The sequence below is a fragment of the Sprattus sprattus genome (genome assembly GCF_963457725.1).
Source record: "Sprattus sprattus genome assembly, chromosome: 4".
In the NCBI taxonomy this organism is placed as follows: Eukaryota; Metazoa; Chordata; class Actinopteri; order Clupeiformes; family Clupeidae; genus Sprattus; species Sprattus sprattus.
This window is the reverse complement of record NC_137923.1, coordinates 12,439,308-12,457,215: the sequence shown is the minus strand read 5'-3', so window position 1 is coordinate 12,457,215 and position 17,908 is coordinate 12,439,308. Positions and strand designations below refer to the sequence as shown.

The 17,908-nt window shown below is 41.7% G+C and overlaps 1 protein-coding gene across 1 annotated transcript in view; it reads right to left on the bottom strand.

Annotated features, from left to right (window-relative positions):
* Window positions 1–2,105: 2,105 nt before the first annotated feature.
* Window positions 2,106–17,908, bottom strand: part of cntnap2b (contactin associated protein 2b) — a gene marked incomplete at both ends in the record, with an annotated part of 36,507 nt that continues 20,704 nt past the window's right edge. The window contains 16 exons of the mRNA XM_080836368.1: window positions 2,106–2,305; window positions 2,388–2,462; window positions 4,654–4,884; window positions 6,812–6,905; window positions 8,044–8,177; window positions 8,498–8,728; window positions 9,104–9,340; window positions 10,412–10,630; window positions 11,088–11,258; window positions 11,588–11,715; window positions 11,944–12,100; window positions 13,355–13,439; window positions 13,632–13,744; window positions 14,112–14,231; window positions 15,527–15,633; window positions 16,796–16,958. Of these exons, the coding sequence (XP_080692494.1) occupies window positions 2,106–2,305; window positions 2,388–2,462; window positions 4,654–4,884; window positions 6,812–6,905; window positions 8,044–8,177; window positions 8,498–8,728; window positions 9,104–9,340; window positions 10,412–10,630; window positions 11,088–11,258; window positions 11,588–11,715; window positions 11,944–12,100; window positions 13,355–13,439; window positions 13,632–13,744; window positions 14,112–14,231; window positions 15,527–15,633; window positions 16,796–16,958 (2,465 nt within the window). The remainder of the gene's footprint in view (window positions 2,306–2,387; window positions 2,463–4,653; window positions 4,885–6,811; window positions 6,906–8,043; window positions 8,178–8,497; window positions 8,729–9,103; window positions 9,341–10,411; window positions 10,631–11,087; window positions 11,259–11,587; window positions 11,716–11,943; window positions 12,101–13,354; window positions 13,440–13,631; window positions 13,745–14,111; window positions 14,232–15,526; window positions 15,634–16,795; window positions 16,959–17,908) is intronic.

Genomic DNA, 17,908 nt, shown 5'->3' with positions numbered 1-17,908 from the left:
TTATAAAACATGTTCATGTTTTTGCCATTAGTATGCTAAATCCCAGAGGCACTTAAAAAGGATTTAGTCAGACAATATATTTTGTTTTGTTAGTTGTTGCTTATTGAGTTACACAACTAATCCAAGTGCTGGATGTTGGTGTCTACTGAATTCCGTGATTAAAATGACAAACACATTTTATCCCCTGGTTGAGTTTGACAAGCAGGAAGTTGAGGGGAGGGAATGTGACTTGTATATGTTCTGTTCCATATATTGTGCTTTTGCGTTAGAAACCATGATAATCAACCATGTTATTGTTGTTAACAACTATATTCTTTAAATAATGGCTTCACAGTCATAGACCGGAAGCCTGTGAATGCTGAAATAGTTTTTTGTTACATATACAATCAACATAGCCCAATTCCCAAATTTAAAGAATGTACTGGATTACAGTTTTTTTGAATGTTTGCCAAAGTTCTTTTTGTCTTTTTTTACATAACTGCATAAAAAAAACACTAATTTTTGAGTCTCCACTATTCTACATAACTCAAGTGACCCTTTTAAACTTGATTAAATTCTGTCATGTTTAGATCTACTTATGTCAACACCAAGCTTTTTTAAGATTTAAATTGTGCTTTCATTTTCTGGTCAGTTGAAAGGATGCTCTGAAGACCATAACTGTACTGTTAAGACCAGTAGATGCAGACTGAGAGACCTAACTTGTATACATGAATGGTACCAGTACAGTGCAAAGGCACAGTAAACATGCACGTTTTGTTGTAGAAATTACAGTGAGTAAAAATGTGCTGTAAACCCTTTTTTAAAGAACATTTCTAAATCTATGTGTAAATTGTATTAGTCCTCAGTGTCTATCTGCCACAAATTCAATTTCATCAATATTACATTGTTGTTATATCTTAATCCTTATATGAAAATTGCTGGCCAGTTATTGGCACCCTTTTGAGCATAACATGCTATCTGAAAAGGGCAGTGGAGCTAGCATGCTAATTTGAGTCTTCCATTGGTTTATTATGGTCACCTGAAATATGTTAATTTTCCGGTCAAGTTACAGCACAAACCTATGGTCTATACTAATGATTTGGCTAAGGTGGTATAGATTCAATCAAGACATAGTTATATTAAACAATATTATTATTATCATTATCATTATTATTTGTAGTAGCAGTATTAAAAGTGTTGTGGTCAAATTGTATTTGTTGTCAGTATTTTTGTTTATCAAAGGTATGTTGGTTTAATAAGAAATGTTTTCTTTTTGGAGAATGTAGTGGAGAATTAGAGTGGTACGGTATTGTATTGAAATGACATTGCTCCAGACAGTTCACATAGGCACCAACATCTAACACTATGCCATTTTTTATACCTCAAGAGTGGTTAAAGTTTTGTTGAAAAGGTATTTTTAATTAAACTGTCACTTGAATGTTGTCTACCAGGTGAAACCAATACAATCACCACAGTATACAACATAGAAGTCACCAAAACATGTACAACAATCATGGACTAAAGAACACTGAATTTTGGTAACGTGAAAAGGGAGCATCTTAAAATGTATGACATAAAAATGAAATACTATTGTCCTTTTAACCATGACATAAGATAATCCTGGAGATATGAACTACAGGGCACATCATAAATACAATCAAATGTCATAGCATGTAACATAAATAAACATAATTGGTTTGCATTGTGCTAATTCTCACACAGGCAATGTGGTGCATTTATTCCTGTAAAGCAATGGTAATGCTCTATCGATCTTAAACAAAGAGTTCCACAATCAAATACGAGATAAACGCACAATGTTTTTGGATGTAAGTCTGTGGTTTTAGGGAACAATAAATAAATAAATAAATAAATACAAATAGAATAAAATTAAAATATGCCCTCCTATGTGCGTGTAATGGTTTAGTGGAGTAGATTTAACTCCTTGTACTTGCACACAACATAATTACATTATAGACATGCCAGTCAGTGCTCTGACAAAGTCCGAGGGGAAAAATTCCCCCGAGCCGACTGCACAGACCGTCTTATCATTCATCGAGTAGACCTTGTTATTAGGACTGCCCCAGAGGGCAGTCATCCCCTGCCCCGAAAACCCTGGAAATCTCCGCCTAGATGAACCACTCCTTCTTGCTCTCGTCAATAGTCTCTGTGAAGGCGGGGTCGTTGACGATGATGGCGGCGTCAGCACAGTCCGCTGATTCGGCCCCCTTGGCCTCATTGGTGTGGTAGGAGCCCTTGTGGCGGAACATGTGGCGCACCAGGAACACCAGGGTGCACAGGATGGTGAAGATTACCACGGCGATGATCCCTGCGTGTCAAATTGATATAATTACATTCCATGCAGAGCAGTGATGTAATTGGGTGTTGCTGGGTTGCAGCAGCATCCTTACCTCCGATGATCGCCGAGTCACGATTCAGTCCATCTCTGCTCACCATCTCCTCATTGAAAGGGAACTGGGCACCAGCTGAATTAAAATAAATTATATTTGTGTTTTTGGAGAAATAGGCCTATGATGTACTCCTCTATTATGACCAAGCTCAACTGTTTCAACTGCTTCAAAGAAAATGACAGTCACATATAATGCAATACAACTGTAATGGAAATGTTTAATCATGAACTGTAGCTGTGAAACTCATTATGAGCAAGATTATTCAACAAGTTATCATGAAAATGACAATGGCTGCCAAAGCTTTTGTGTTTGACTTTTTGTGTATTCAAACCATTCTTTACAGCCATCCTTCACAGCCTGGTAAAGGTGGAGCATGTATGTGTATTGCATATAAATAGATTGAGCAGCCGTGTGTGTAACCCTGAACACAGCAGAGCTCAGAGGGTGCAGGAAGATCGGAGAGGAGAGTTGAGCGAACCCGTCTGCTCTCTACAGCTGCCAGCTCTGTGGGCCCGCTACTGTACATGCAAGAAAATGGTGGTAAAATGCAATGGGGCCACACACACACACACACACACACACACACACACACACATGCGCATATGCACATACAATAGCACACACACACACACAAACAATGCCCAGACCTTGCTGCCTTTGCCAGCCCCTGAACTAATCCACTCTGCAGGTCAGTGACAGTGATCACAGATGTCTTTCACTGAGAGCAACCGTCTCCAAATCTGCCGCTTTTGGAAAGCGGAACCAGGGAGAAGGATCCTCATTCTAAAATGCATACCCACTCTCCAAGAGCCAAATCAGATTTCTGATTTCACAGCCCAGTCTCAGTGTTATCTGGCAAAAGAGAGCCTTTACCATGGGAACCCTTTGTAAAACTCTGCTTCTGCTCCGAGGTCCTTGCAGGCATTACAAGCCCCAAAGGAATAGCTTTCTAAAAGCCCAGGAGAAGTACACAATTTGCCAGGCAACAGAAGCCAGAATGAAAACTATAGATTAAAGCGTCCTTACCCCTGGAGTCTTTGTGGGTGTAGCTTGTAAATAGGCCTGGGATCAATACGCTAACCTTCTAGATGTCCACACTGCAATGAAACCTTCCAGGGTAAAATTACTGAGTGAACCCAGAGGGCTTGCCAGATACCACCTGTTTCCTGATAAGGATCTGGCCCGGTTTTGGCGTGGTTCTGGCACATCTGCACCGGATTAGGTTTGTTTGCTTTGAGTTCACTGTGAACGTTTGCAAACACACACAAACGGTCTGAGCCGATAAGTCTCTGTGCACAAACATGAATCCTGGACTGGGTTACCATTTAAATTGAACAATTTGGAATGTTTGGACAAAAATCTTCACATTTAAAGTTCAAAGAATATGCATTCGCCTCAAGTGTCTTCCTCTGTTTGCCAAATTTGAGCGCACCTCTGCTGTTAACTTGGACTGGTCAATGGTGACATTTTCCAAAGGAGGTAACATTTATGTCCAACACACACACACACACACACACACACACACACACACACACACACACACACACACACACACACACACACACACACACACACACACACACACACACACACACACACACACACACACACACATACAGCTTCGCTAGCAACTGTGACCTCAGTTCTGACCATTCAGGGAGAATCTGAATGAGCTATAGATCAGTCCTCTGGTGCTGACAAGGGTAATACGCAGGATTCTCAGGTTAAACAAGAGCCCAGCTACAGAACTGACATGATGGATTTTCATAATGGCATAAATGAGGCCAGGGCTCAATGTCTGACATTCTTATTAACAGGAAGGCTACCCATTTAATGTTACCAAAGCTCATACTTCACATTGTGCATTAGGGTGTAGACGTTCTCCACAGGGTTTAATTTGTGTTGGGAGTGGAATGAAACCGAAAGGAATTGGATCAATGACTCACCATGCATGCATGCTTGGCTGTCCAGAAATCTAGCTTACTGAGCACATATGAATAGTTTCCAGACTGTAATCTCATCTAAAACTGAGTGCTTAACATATGTAAACTAAATGAGCACGGGAATGAGAAGAGATAATTCAACTAATTAGACAGTAACTTGGATACCAAGTGCCCAAAGAACACAAGGTTTGACCATTGCTTGATGAGGAATTGGTGAAACATTGGTACATGGTACATGGTACATGGTACATCACCTGTCATCACAATCATCATCATGAGGATCATCATCATTGTCTTCCAGTCACTCAGTGTGGGTTACTCACCTGAATCTGGGTGCCAGGGATCAAATGCGGCAGACATGGGTGAAATAGTGAGAGGAGACGCCCCACAGTTAGACTCCACGAGGACCCCCTGGACTGAGGCGGTTGAGGAAATGCCTGATCGAAGGGCTGCCTTCAGAGGGGCTATGCGGTTGAACTGCACTCTGGAGAGACAGCCTACGAAGCCTGGGGTGTTGTACTTCTCGATGATCACAGGATCAATTTGACCCGTTTCTGTGAAACACACAGCAAATAAGGTTTCGGGAAGAAATTTAGATTCTGACAAATAGTAGAACACAGTGAGACAGAGAGAATAGAACGGAACAAATAGGACAACAATAATATAATCCCTCAATTCCTATCTCTTCTCTTGGGAAATATTTTGTTGTTGGACTGGAGAATGTTGGATGAATGCTTCCACAGGAAATCTATGTAAAAATATTAAATATCTTTTGGCATATGTGTGCATCGGCGGTGGGGTGATAGTAGTTTGTGAAGAGAGGGTTGTAATATAATTGTACATACTCTAAAGGGAAAAACAATGCTCAAAATGCCCCTTCTCTGAAATGGCAACAGATAGATGTATTTTAAAAGTTTTTAAAGAGGTGTTGGATGCCTTAAATAGAGTCTTAAAGTGAGGCTCTATCACACAACCCTCTGTCATTGACCATTTGGCACAAATAACTGGGATTAATACTTAAACCTCAATTTCACTGAGAGCAAAACAAATCCACACTAAGAGAGCAAAGAGCCACAGCTGGAGCTAGATTAAATGTTTTCCAGGCACCATCAGTGCAGAGACAAAATCACAGCATCATTGAATCATTAAATCTGACAAAAGCTCATCAGTTAACAGTAACAGTAGATAACCCCCTCATATTCTAGCATCATGGATGCAAAAAATAAAAAAGGTTTTAAAAATGCAATAAAAACTTTATTGATGTAAAATAAGTGTTATTTTTGTAGGTATTATAATCCTCTTAGCCCCTACACATTTAGATCTAAAGATTAAAACAACAGAGTAAAATACCATACAGTGCATGAGATCTATCCTTCACAGTCCACATCATGCATACTATGCATGCTGCCCTGTTAATTGGTAACAAGTTAGTGCATTGTTGCATGGATCCTTTGTTGTGAAAAATACTATTTTCTTCTCTGTGCATTTTCATCTTCCTCCTCCACACCTCAACAGTGTCGTCTCACTACTTAGTTAACGCCAACAAAACACCCAAATAGCATAGATTCAGTGCCAACACAGACTTCAAGACATAAAACACCAAGGTGAGAAACAAAGTACAAATGGCATACAAACAAGATGTCCAATGACAAATGCATCAGTGCACTCTATGCCTGACATCGATCAATTAAATTTCACTCATCATTAATAAGTGTTGACAGAATGCTTGTCCTTGCCTCGTAACAGACCGTGAAGCGTAGTGATACCTGCAGGCTGGAAATGCTGAAGGAGACTGAAGGCTCTCTCTCCTGCACACAGCAGTGTCCTTTCTTCTGCTCGCTCTGTGTCACTTTGTGCCTTGGACCGATCCTCTCACCGCCTGCCTGCCTGTCTCACCGCCTGCCTGCCTGTCTCTCCGCCTGTCTTTTGTGTGTGCGCCTGCAAAAATGCCTGTGTGGCAGTCTCTCCCCGTCCACTGCTTCCCTCACTTCAAGCGCCCTTTGAGATGCCAGTGTGCTTGTGTGCACGCTTGCAGCCTGCCCCTGTCTCTAGCTGTGCCTGCCTGTATCTCTCTGCCCTCTTGGGTGTGTGTGTGTGTGTTTGTGTGTGATGGTCAATTATTATCAGCCCTTTATGCTGCTGTGGGCGTTTCGGCATGCTGCTCCTCGCAGCTCTGCTGCAGTTACAGGAAAACCTGGAAACTGGAGCTAGATCAGGAGTCTATGCACTTTATAAGATGATGTCAGGTTTTTAGAGAGCTAGTGGATAATACTATTGAAGGGAATACAACACTTGTACAATCTGGACTGCAGTGGAATGGGGATTGGTTATAAAGCAGAAACTTCTTTTTAACTACTCGCGATTAGCTAGATCAAGTCTGCTCACGAAAGCCACAGTATTACTGATACAGCATACAAAGGTGGGGAATGATGCTCAAAGTCCTGTATACACTAAAACTGTAAAAATACAATAACAGCTTACCAAAGACCTTTCCCAGGAATATTGTCTTGACCAGATTGAACTCAGTGTCTGAAGCTTCTGGCAATGTGTAACTCACTGATGGATAATGATCCAGCTGTAAGAGAATTGAGAGAAATATAGGAAGTTGGTATTTGATCCTTGCAAGGTTGCTGTACACCATCGCTAGGTTACAGTGTATCCCCATGCTGACATGATGCAAAGAACCAGCAATAGCTTTTTTTAGTTGTTTAGCACCATCTAGTGGTATTATAATGTCCCATTTCCATAATAAATCACCACCATCTTGCAAGGTTTTGTTGTGATGGTTGTTGAGTAGCCTGGCCATAACCAGCCTGTGACTCCATTTCATTCCGTCTTTCAGTCTGGGCCAACCCAATGCATTTTGGTTTCCGAGATGGGCGGGTGCTTATCTTGAGGTTTAAAATCATTGGAGTTACCTTAACCAATCAGCAACGTCTAGTAAGCATTCGGTAGATTAAACTCTTCCCAAAGCCAGTTGGGAGAAGAGCTACGACGTCCTTTCCAATCATAAAACTTACAAGAAAATACTCTTGTTCTCCTTTTAATTTTCTGATGTTCTCGAGAGTTGAGACAACTTTTCCGATAGCTTTTCGTGTCTTTTCCTCCAAGGCGAGTTTTGCGTCACAGCTCTGAACTGTTCGCTGATTGGTCCTGCAAAATGTTGAGTTCTGGAGACGATTGTCAATGGGGTTGGGCCAGACTGAGTATGAGCTTGAAATCAATTCAGGCAGAAATACGTAGGCTGGTGTCACCAGGCTAGTTGTTGAGGCCAAAAGTGACTGAATTTGCTGTGGGAATTCTCAAAAACTGTGATTTTGAGTTAAATAAAACCCCATCTACAAAAAAGGCAGACATTCCATGACTTTTTTACTGCATTTATTCACAGTAATATTACGGTCAGAAGAGAAAATTGCAACCCACAACTTCAGGAAATCCCTGATCACAAGATCACCAAATCCTGGAGGGACTAAAATGACACACAAAGTCCCATTTCATTATCTAGCACCAGTATCATTAACACCTTTGTCATTCTCTCATGATCTCATTAACTAGATAGGTTTGAATTGAAGCTGAATTTATGAAGCAGCAACAGAATTGCTGTCACCAAGACAATCAGTCAGTATGAATATTCATTAAAAACAAGGAATGTAATTTAAAAGGTCCAAATGTAATGTAAATACATTTTACATTGCCAGTTCAATGTTCCCCACCTGTAAGTGGATGATCCTGTGCTGTCTGGAGATGTTGACACTGTGTGGTTGCCCGTTGGCCATGTTCCGGTGGTCCAGACTGACGGTGAAAGGCTCCTTGAGTCCCCCTAAGTTATAACGGATCTGAAGGGTCCCTGTGAGGCGACACAGTAAAACCACAAATCTCCGTTAGACACTAAATGACCACCTACATCAACAACTACCACAACTATCTAATTGAATTACACAAATTCGAAATAGTCAACAAACCACTTTTAGAAACATTAGAATTAACAAATAAACTAGTTTACCTATTTATATACTATATCTTATGTCATTAAATACAAGGTAGATAGATAGACACATACACACACACACACGGACTGATTGAGCTGTAAATTCTATGTTCAAATTAATTAATCTCCAGAATGTGGCTCCTGATAACCTCTCCTTTCAGACACTCTGAGTGTCTCACCGTTGTGACGTAGCACGACGGCCAGGTAGTCCTGTGTCCTGGCACTGATGTAAATGAGCACGCTGGGGGTGTTGGAGGTGCTGAAGCTGAAGGTGAGCTCCTCCTGGGTCAGGTTGGCCTCGTTGGTCAGGGGAGACAGGACGGCCTTCCCCTCCCTCAGAGCAGAAGCCCCAGAGCCTGACATCAGGTCGTACCGCACCACGGTGTTTGTCTCAAAGTAGCCACCGACATCTTTGGAAAGGGAAAAAAGACATGGAGAAGATGCTTGATCAGAGTGTGGGCGTCACGCCACAAACTATGGCTGATCTAGCTAGGCTATCTAAGAATCACAGGGTGTCATTGAAATGCAACAAAAACAAATACATTTTGTTTGTAACATTACTTTCAGGAACCAAGATCAGTTATAAGGAACTAAAATAAGTTACAACTAATAGGGTATATTGCTTGATACCTCTGTTAATTCAAAAAGTCTCAATATCTTGATCATAAATAGATTACTTTAAATGTGTTACAATAGCATGGCTAGTTCCTAAGCATAGCAGTAACTCATTATTCTGAAGTCTATGGCACTTAACTAATGCATTCAGTACAGGATGACTATGATACCTTCGGTGCAGAAAGGGCCATCAAATGCAGTCAGGGAGCAATCACAGGAATAGCCATTGTACTTCTCCAGGCACTTGCCCCCATTCTGGCAATGCATTCCGTAACTGCTGCAGTGACCCGAACAGCCAGGCTTCACTCCCGGAGTAACCTTTGCTCTCTCCTCAAGGTCAAGGGTCACTCCATTCATCTTCAGGGAGCGAATGCATCCCAGGAAACCTCTTTGACCCCCTGATGCACCTGTGGTGTTATAAAAACAGCAGCAATGTTAGACAAGAGAGAGCCAATAATGAGAGCTCATCCACAATTTCATTCAGAAATGTAAGCCTATTGTAACATATTCTTTCATAAGCAGAAAAACTAAAGGAATACTGATTGACTGACATAGAATACTGATTGGACTAGTAGAGTATTGCTACCTGAGTAAGGCCTGTACAGGCTAACAACTATCACATAGGTAGCTAAAGTAACTATAGTATGTCAATCAGAGCACATACACTGTAAACCCAGACAGTTCTACTAACTCATTAACATTATGTATTCAGTACTTAAAACCTGGTATTTAGTTGACCCAACTTAAAATGTATAAGTTTTCTGAGCAAGTGCAGACGTTTTAATTGTATTGGAATGTATTTGTTTGAGTTAACATTGCCTGATAACTCAAAAATGTTTAGTATCTGACGTCATCAACGTCGTTGAGAACACCATTGCAAAGCTCTTGTGATGAGAGACGGACACAGCAGACTTAAGGTAGAGGAGTCGTTTAGTAATCCAGAGGTTGGAAGGTTGCTAGTTCAATTCCCCACTCCTCCTTACCAAGTGTATAAGTGTGAACCCCTAAACTGCTCATGATCTATAAATGCAAAATTCCTGCTTTGGATAAAAGCGTCTGCTAAATCACAGATGTTAATGCAGTGGCAACACTGGGAAGGTGGTCGACCAATGACAGTTCTCTCTACAGTAAGAGCTTGCGCAAGAAGTTGGAACCTAAGGAAAATACCCTTTCAAAAACGTGTAAGGGCGTAATTACTAGTTTGAGAAAGACCCAGAGAAACACAAATATCTGACGAGGCAAAATCCTTTACGATTTTGGAATAATATGAGTTCAGAGAACTCAAAAATTATGAGAATGATAACACAAAAAATCAGAAAAGCCGATGTATAATTTTTGAGTTAAGTTTACTTAAAAAAAAAATATATGTACTCAAATGTTCTTATGTAATCGCTTACATCAAAAGTTTTGAGTTCTCTGAACTTGTTCAGGTTTACAGTGTAGGGAACTAGTAACTGTAGGAAGGGCATAACTCTTACCCACGAAGAGCTGGCTGAAGAGCTGGAGGCGGGTGTGACCCTGGGGTGGGGCCAGGCGCACCTCCTTGTACTTTCCGTCAAGCTGTAGCACAGCCTCCTTCACATTGCGCTCCGCCTCCACTCTGTGCCACTGGTCATCATTGAGGGGCGTGGCCGAGAGCACGGTCAGCTCCACAGGCCCATTCCCCACGTCGAAGGAGAACGAGACCGTCGTGGGTGCTGAGGATGAGAGTCGAAATTACATAAGAGGGAGATTCACAGGCTAGAAGTATGTCTACGCACTCCTGATTTCACTTCCTCTTGTCTTGCCAGGCCAGATGTGACTTTGAATATAAAATGCTCATACATGCCTCCAATGGGTATGTTAATATATGGACATGTTGCATTTTTATATATATGTGGCTAAGTGAGACTACACACACTCATACAGCATCCAGCGTGAACTGGCATATCACTCATTCCACAGTGAACTGAATTGTGAGAATCCATCCAATCCTCAATCAATTTTGAAATTGAGATCTGCCAAAGTGATTGATTTGCACCTTTTCTAAATATAGACACATCTTATGAATTACTTTCATTGAACACCCAAAAAAGAATTAATGTCATTTTTCAAAGTCATTTAAACCTGATGACTGCCTGCCAAATAACACAACGAGAAAATTAAAGCATTTACATTTCAGCTCAAGTCGGATGAAGTCAGCGTTGCCCAGGTTCTCCAGGAAGACGCCGTAAGTGGATGAAGTCTTAAAATAGAAGGAGATGTCTGCACTGTTCTCCCCCTTGAAGGTGGGGAAGTGCAAGTAGGAGGCTGGTGTGTTGAATGAGGCAGCATTCCAGTAGTTACCTGTCAGATTCATTAAAACACTTGTATTTTGTACATTTGATGCTATGAATGTTATACCACCTGATACTGTTTGTTTGCAGTGTAGATATTGCTACTCAAAACATCAGCTTAAATTACAGTATCAAAAATTCTATCAAGTCTGAATGGAGTTTGTATATATTTGATTTTCTGATATTTTCTGGGGAAAAAGAGTGAATAAAGGGCATTCTGAAGCTCAGAACACCTGTTTAAATACAAGTTTAAACAAGCTTCTTTATCCCTAGGGTTTCTTGTAAATTCTTAATACTGTCTGGGGGAAAAGAGTGAGAAATCCTGTCTAGTTCACTTACGGTCTCCCTGACAACGTAAAGGCCCCACAGTGAGTCTGGCCTCAGAGCTGGGCCGGTTGACATCCCCGACCACTACCTGAATGACGGGTAGATGATCCTTATACATGAGTATTCCAGAATCTTCTCTCCTTAAGAACACACAAGAGATAGAAAAGAAAAGTACAGTCAGTGATTTTGATGGGAGTTTTTTTGCTAACTCAAATCATGAAAATGTGGAGAATTTTGATACATATTTGAAAAAGTCAACATCAATGACACCTGTTTCAAAAGTGAACTTAATGACTGGACAAAAGTAATGAATTCATCATAAAAAAACAACACTTTGCCATTTAAACACAAGAAGGCTGGAATCTCACCACTGCCTCTGGTCTGCATCGCAGTTGCAGTAGTGACTGGGTTCAGTGCAGTTGCGCTCAATCCCACAGGCACATTTCTGGACACCTGGCCCTGAGCCACCCCAGTAGGTGTGCTTCTCATTGCCTCTCCCCACCCACCAGGTGAAAGGAGACCCCTCTGCCGGTCAAACACATGTACAATGCATTTATTACACAATTTTTTATCAGTATCAGTATATATCCAATATAATGTATCAATATTGCTGCCACACATCTCACATGGTAATACAACTGTATTGCGTCATACTTTATAGTACCATTGCTAAACTTCATAGATGTAGGGGCTTTATAGACTTTATTATTTTAAAAAAATGCGTCACAAGGACTTGAATGAAACCATGGTATAATACATTTACATTCAGTGTTATTTAGTTATATTGCTGAATAAATAACAAACATTTTCTTAAGGCTTTTTGATGATCCCAAAATCTCTATATTATGCAAACTTTCGTCTGGAATCCATAAACAAAACATGCTTAACCCATGATTAAGCACAGAGCAACTGCCTGTCTATTTGACTCAACCAGCAATGTGTTACACTGTGTTACAATGTGTTACACTGTCAGCATCTTCGCAACTTCAGTTTCGGTATAGACCAGACTAGCGTGATGGACGTCTCGGCAGCAGCCAGTTCCTCTTGGCTACTGACAGACAGAAGAGCATCCTTTTTAATGGCCTCTCTTGTGCTTCAACCACGCCTGCTGTCAAGTCGTCATCCTAATTGAAAAATGCTGGCTTTGTTACGCCTGGACCTGTTGTTGATTTGTGCATAAAGCCTGTGGGCCCTGAGGTTAAACTTCTCTCTCTCTGAGAGTAAACAGACAGAGGAAGCGTTGGGTGGGGTGGAGGGTGTGTTGATAAATGTGAGGCACCTTAGCTGCCTGCCTCTGGCTACCTCTCTCTACACACGCAAGGATATGACGCGAGAAGAGAATGGACTGTCCTGATAATGCCAGCTGTCTCCGAGGGGCATATGTTAATATATATCGACCCGCAAAATAGAAATTTGGTGTGAGTTACTCACAAACCCAGAGGACTTATACAAAATGTATACAAATCTGCGATTGATAGATAGGGAGGTGATGAACATGGGATTAAAATAATAAACTCAAACTGTGCGCGTGATTATATATATCGACTGGTGGAAAGAAATGAGATACTCACAGACCCAGAATATGGGGAAAAAATACTGCGAGTGAAGGACACACACACACACACACACACACACACACACACACAAACATACACACACACACATTCACACACACACACACACACATTCACACACACACACACACACACACACACACACACACACACACACACACACACACACACACACACACACACACACACAGTGAGTGCAGTGTACCTGGTGTATTGAGCAGACGTGACATGCGGCAGGCATAGGCCACATGCTGCTCACAGTGTTCTGCACTGCTTGTGATGGCATTTATCTGCATGGAGGAGACAAAATAGTTTAACACCATTTATCTTTTATGCCAGAGCCTTTTGGTAAACATGCTATCAATCTTCAGGATTACACTGTAACAACATTATATTTTGCATACACACCTTCATATGTCAACATATCCTATTAAAACTGGCTTAGGAACACTAGTCCATCATGATTTTTGGGATGAGCCCACCTGTTCAGATGACATGCTATAGTTGAGCTCCAGCACAGTGGCCGTCTCCAGCTGTGCACTCACAGGACTCTGGGAAGGCAGGTCATTGGCCACCATTGTCCACACTTTATCCTCTGAGGAACACACACAAACACCCCCCACACACACAAACACCTCAGGTCCACTGTCTGACTGAGAATGCTCAAAATATCTTGATATAGCCTTGATATAGCCTACAGTCTGAATGAGAATGCTGAAATATAACAGAACAGGCTTAATTACACACATAATATCACATATCAGCTATGAACTGTCTAAATGAAAATAGTCAAGCATACACTGTGTTGGGGAAATGTCTGAATGTAAATGATCTGGTCCACTGCTGCTGTGTAAATGCTAATGCTAGTTAACATAAATGCTAATGTTAGTTAACATAAACCTGAGAATGCAGTCCCACTGCGGGCCACTCTGTTCTGTAATGCTGTTGAGAGTGCCACTCACCTGTCATGATGCAGTTGACTCTGAAGGGCTCCAGAGACCCACTGCCGTCTGGGTCGATCCAGTACGTGTTAGACGTCTTCCCCAGGTGCTTGTACTCCTCACAAGACTGCTCATACACAGCTAAAGAAGGGAACACCAGGGGGGGATTTATAGGCAAGGCAGGGTACAATTATTTTGCACAATTCATACACATTGGTAATTCAAAGTGCATTAAAACCAGTAAAAAAAATACAGACAAATAGAGGATTAAAAAAGGATGAATGCAGATACACATATTCTGAGTAAATGAGCAGCAGTCTTTAAAGATAAGAAAATACAAATCCGAGACATCATTTTGATCAACGTCTAACCGTTTTTTTGCTTCATACCGCATTTAATATTGACTTCTCATATATTTGGCAGTGACATGACAAACCTTTACTGTTCATATTTATAGTATAGACATTTTTATAATCGAACACTGAAGCTATGCTTAGGAAGATAATATGCTTAATGTGGAGGATCCCTTATTGCATATTGTGCACAGCATTAGTTATCTCGAAGAACGATGAGTAATCTATATTGCCTCAGTAAATGCCTACACTGAAGTACCTCACATTAAGAGATTCAATTAATAACCCCTCATTTTTAGCAGCAGTTAGATCATATAAAAACTGCAAAGTGACACCGGTGAATATATACACATTGTTTTCCTACCTCATTGGAATAAAAAAATCCTATAATTTAAACTTTGTTAGACTGACAAGATGTATTTTTACATATAGAGGATTTAAAAAAAAATGAATGCAGATAAATATATTCTGAGAAAATGAGGGGCAATGTTTAAAAATAAGAAAATTCAAATCGGAGTACTATTTTGATCATGAGTTGATCACTACTGATGCACCGATGCCTCCTGCTGTTAAAATAGACAGCAGGATGATTTGTCATTAGATCTGCAGGGTGGTGTGGAAGCCCTGCAAAATGTCTCTACCTCTTTATTTCTTTTCACCATCTTATGTTTTTTCTATCTTGCTTCTCATCTGACAAATCTTTTTTTCCTGACAAATAATTCACTGATTGATTTAAACTTTCCTTCTTCCGTTTGTGTCTTATTTCTTTTTGCTTTGTTTTCTAAAGTAAACATAAGGTATGTATTTCATGTATTTCCACGACTGTTAAAACTGATCCAGGTGAATCTCATTATTTTCTCCTGTTTGAGAAAAAAATCAGTAGACCACAAACATGCAAGTCTGAACATTTCTGCAATTGGGCTCTCATTGGGCTCTCATCAGAAAAGTACAACAGCATGAAGAAAATATTAAATCATCTTGGTTGTAATATTACATTAAGTGCATGCCTCTTATACACTATAAGAGCTATAGCCCTAGCATGTCATTGAGGTACTCGTGCATTTGTTAGGAGCGGAGACTCACAGGTGTGGCAGGTGGCCCCAGTGTAACCCGTCCCCTCACAGCCACAGCTGAAGGAGTCCCATGTCTGAGAGCAGCGGCCACCATGCTCACAGTGGTTCGGCTCACACCTGCAGTGGTTAAAGAGAGAGAGGGAGAGGGAGAGAGAGAGAGAGAGAGAGAGAGAGAGAGAGGGAGAGGGAGAGGGGGAGGGGGAGGGAGAGGGAGAGGGAGAGGGAGAGGGAGAGGGAGAGGGAGAGGGAGAGAGAGAGAGAGAGAGAAAGAGAGAGCGAGAAGAGAGAGAGGGGGAGAGAGAGAGTTAGGGAGTGGGAACAGAGACAGTGCTTTGAGACTTAACAGTGTGGACTTTTAACATAGTATGCGTGTTATGGGGGGGGGGGGGGGGGGGGGGTGGTCATCATCAAGCACTTTTTAATTTCTGACGTTCACAGACTCCCATTGCTCTCTCCTCTTGGCACATATCTTCACATTGTTAGAGAAACATAGACACGGCAAACACCTTCTTGTATTTAATTGTGATTCTGAATGATCTTCCAATGCAACACAAATCACTGTAATACACATGGCAGTGTTTTTATTCCACGCAGAGGGCGAAAACATGGCTTTCCTGTGCCTGCGTGGTTTTGCACTGCAGTGAGTTTCAAGGCTTTGTCTCACGCTGAGAGGTGGGATTAACGACTTCATCGCAGTGGAAATGTAAACTTGCTACTCTCTCTGCTGAATCCGCTAAAGCCCCTGCACCGAAACTCATCTCCATATCCCAAGGGACGCAACAGGGCCCCTCGTACTGGATGAAGTGGGGGGAGAGAGAGAAGAAAAAGAAAGACAATGGAATGGAAAGGAGGAATATTGCAAGAAAAGACCATTTCTGCTTGAGGAGGATCTTTTGTTATGTTATGTTGTGTCATGGTGTATCTCTCAATAATGGTTGGCATGTTTATGTTTGCGTGTTTGCGTGTGTGAGGATGTGTGTGTGTGTGTGTGTGTGTGTGTGTGTGTGTGTGTGTGTGTGTGTGTGTGTTGTGTGTGTGTGTGTGTTTGTGTGTGTGTGTGTGTGTGTGTGTGTGTGTGAGGATGTTTGTAGGGATGTGTATGTCGGTAAAGTGTGTGGTGAGTATTTGACCCCCCCCCCCCCCCCCCCCCCCCCAATAGCCCAGCCCTCAGTGGGTCTCTGCGGATGCCAAGCCCCAGGTCTAATCTGTCATGTGACATATGCCACAGAGGTTACCCAGAGTGCACCAGTGCTGTGCTTATGAGTCACATGTGACTTACCGATCTATGATGGCACACATGTCGAGGCTGACATTTTCGAAGGTCCCCAGCGATCCCTGCTCCACCGCCTGCAGGTCCACCAGCTGCTCGTCCACATGGATCAGCTGCATGCAGCCCTGGAAGGACCTTTGCATGGGGGACAGGTTGGTCCGGGGGAAGTAGCCTACAGATGACAGCCACACACACACAGGTTATCCAAGTGGTTTAAACCCTCCGCATTGTGACAAAACAGGCCGACAGAGGGAAGGAGAGAGAAAGAGAGAGACAGAGAGAGATTGAGAGAGAGAGAGACAAACTATTCACACAGTACAAACTCTGTGTTTGTGTATGTATGCCTGTGTGTGTGTGTTTTTGTGTGTGTGTGTGTGTGTCTGTGTGTGTGTGTGTGTGTGTTTATGTGTGTGTTTATGTGTGTGTGGGTTTAAGTGTGTGTATGTGTTCACAGCATGATATGAGTACAAAGGAATGAGCGTGAAGCTAATGCTGGAGGTCTCTCCATCTGGTTAGTGAGAGAAGTTGAAAGCATTTAACCGAGGACATGGAAGAACAGAGTGTGTGTGGTTGAGCCCAGTGTGTGAGATCTTTACTACTGTGACTATCTGACACAACATCCAATGCCAAAAAAGGCTGCTAAACTGAGTGATGGATGTATGCTGCTTAACTGCAGCCACAGCTGATGAACATTTCCAATTGCTACAAGTCTTATTTCATATTAAATGCACACAATTGTTAGCACAAAGTTACATCAGGAAACAACAGCTATAGCTATAGCTCAACAAAGATGGCAGCATAAAAGCTGTTTACAGTGAAGCCAGCTGGAGTAATGCTTTGTCATAGTTTTCATTTGTAAACATTACTGAAAAACAACCAATGAGCTGACCAGTAACAGCAATATTACATGGCCCCCTGATATTCTGTAACTCTCTGATTAACACAATAAACATCCTTGTTTACGAAGTATCAATGTGTTGCTTCTCAATGAACAATACTGTACTCAGGTAACTCGTATAGAGTAATATAGGTACTTAGTATAGTTTGCCATAACAAGGTCCAAGTAGTATTGTGACTAGATGGGCTTTCTGTGACTACAGGAGCAGGTGCTGTCGTCATGGT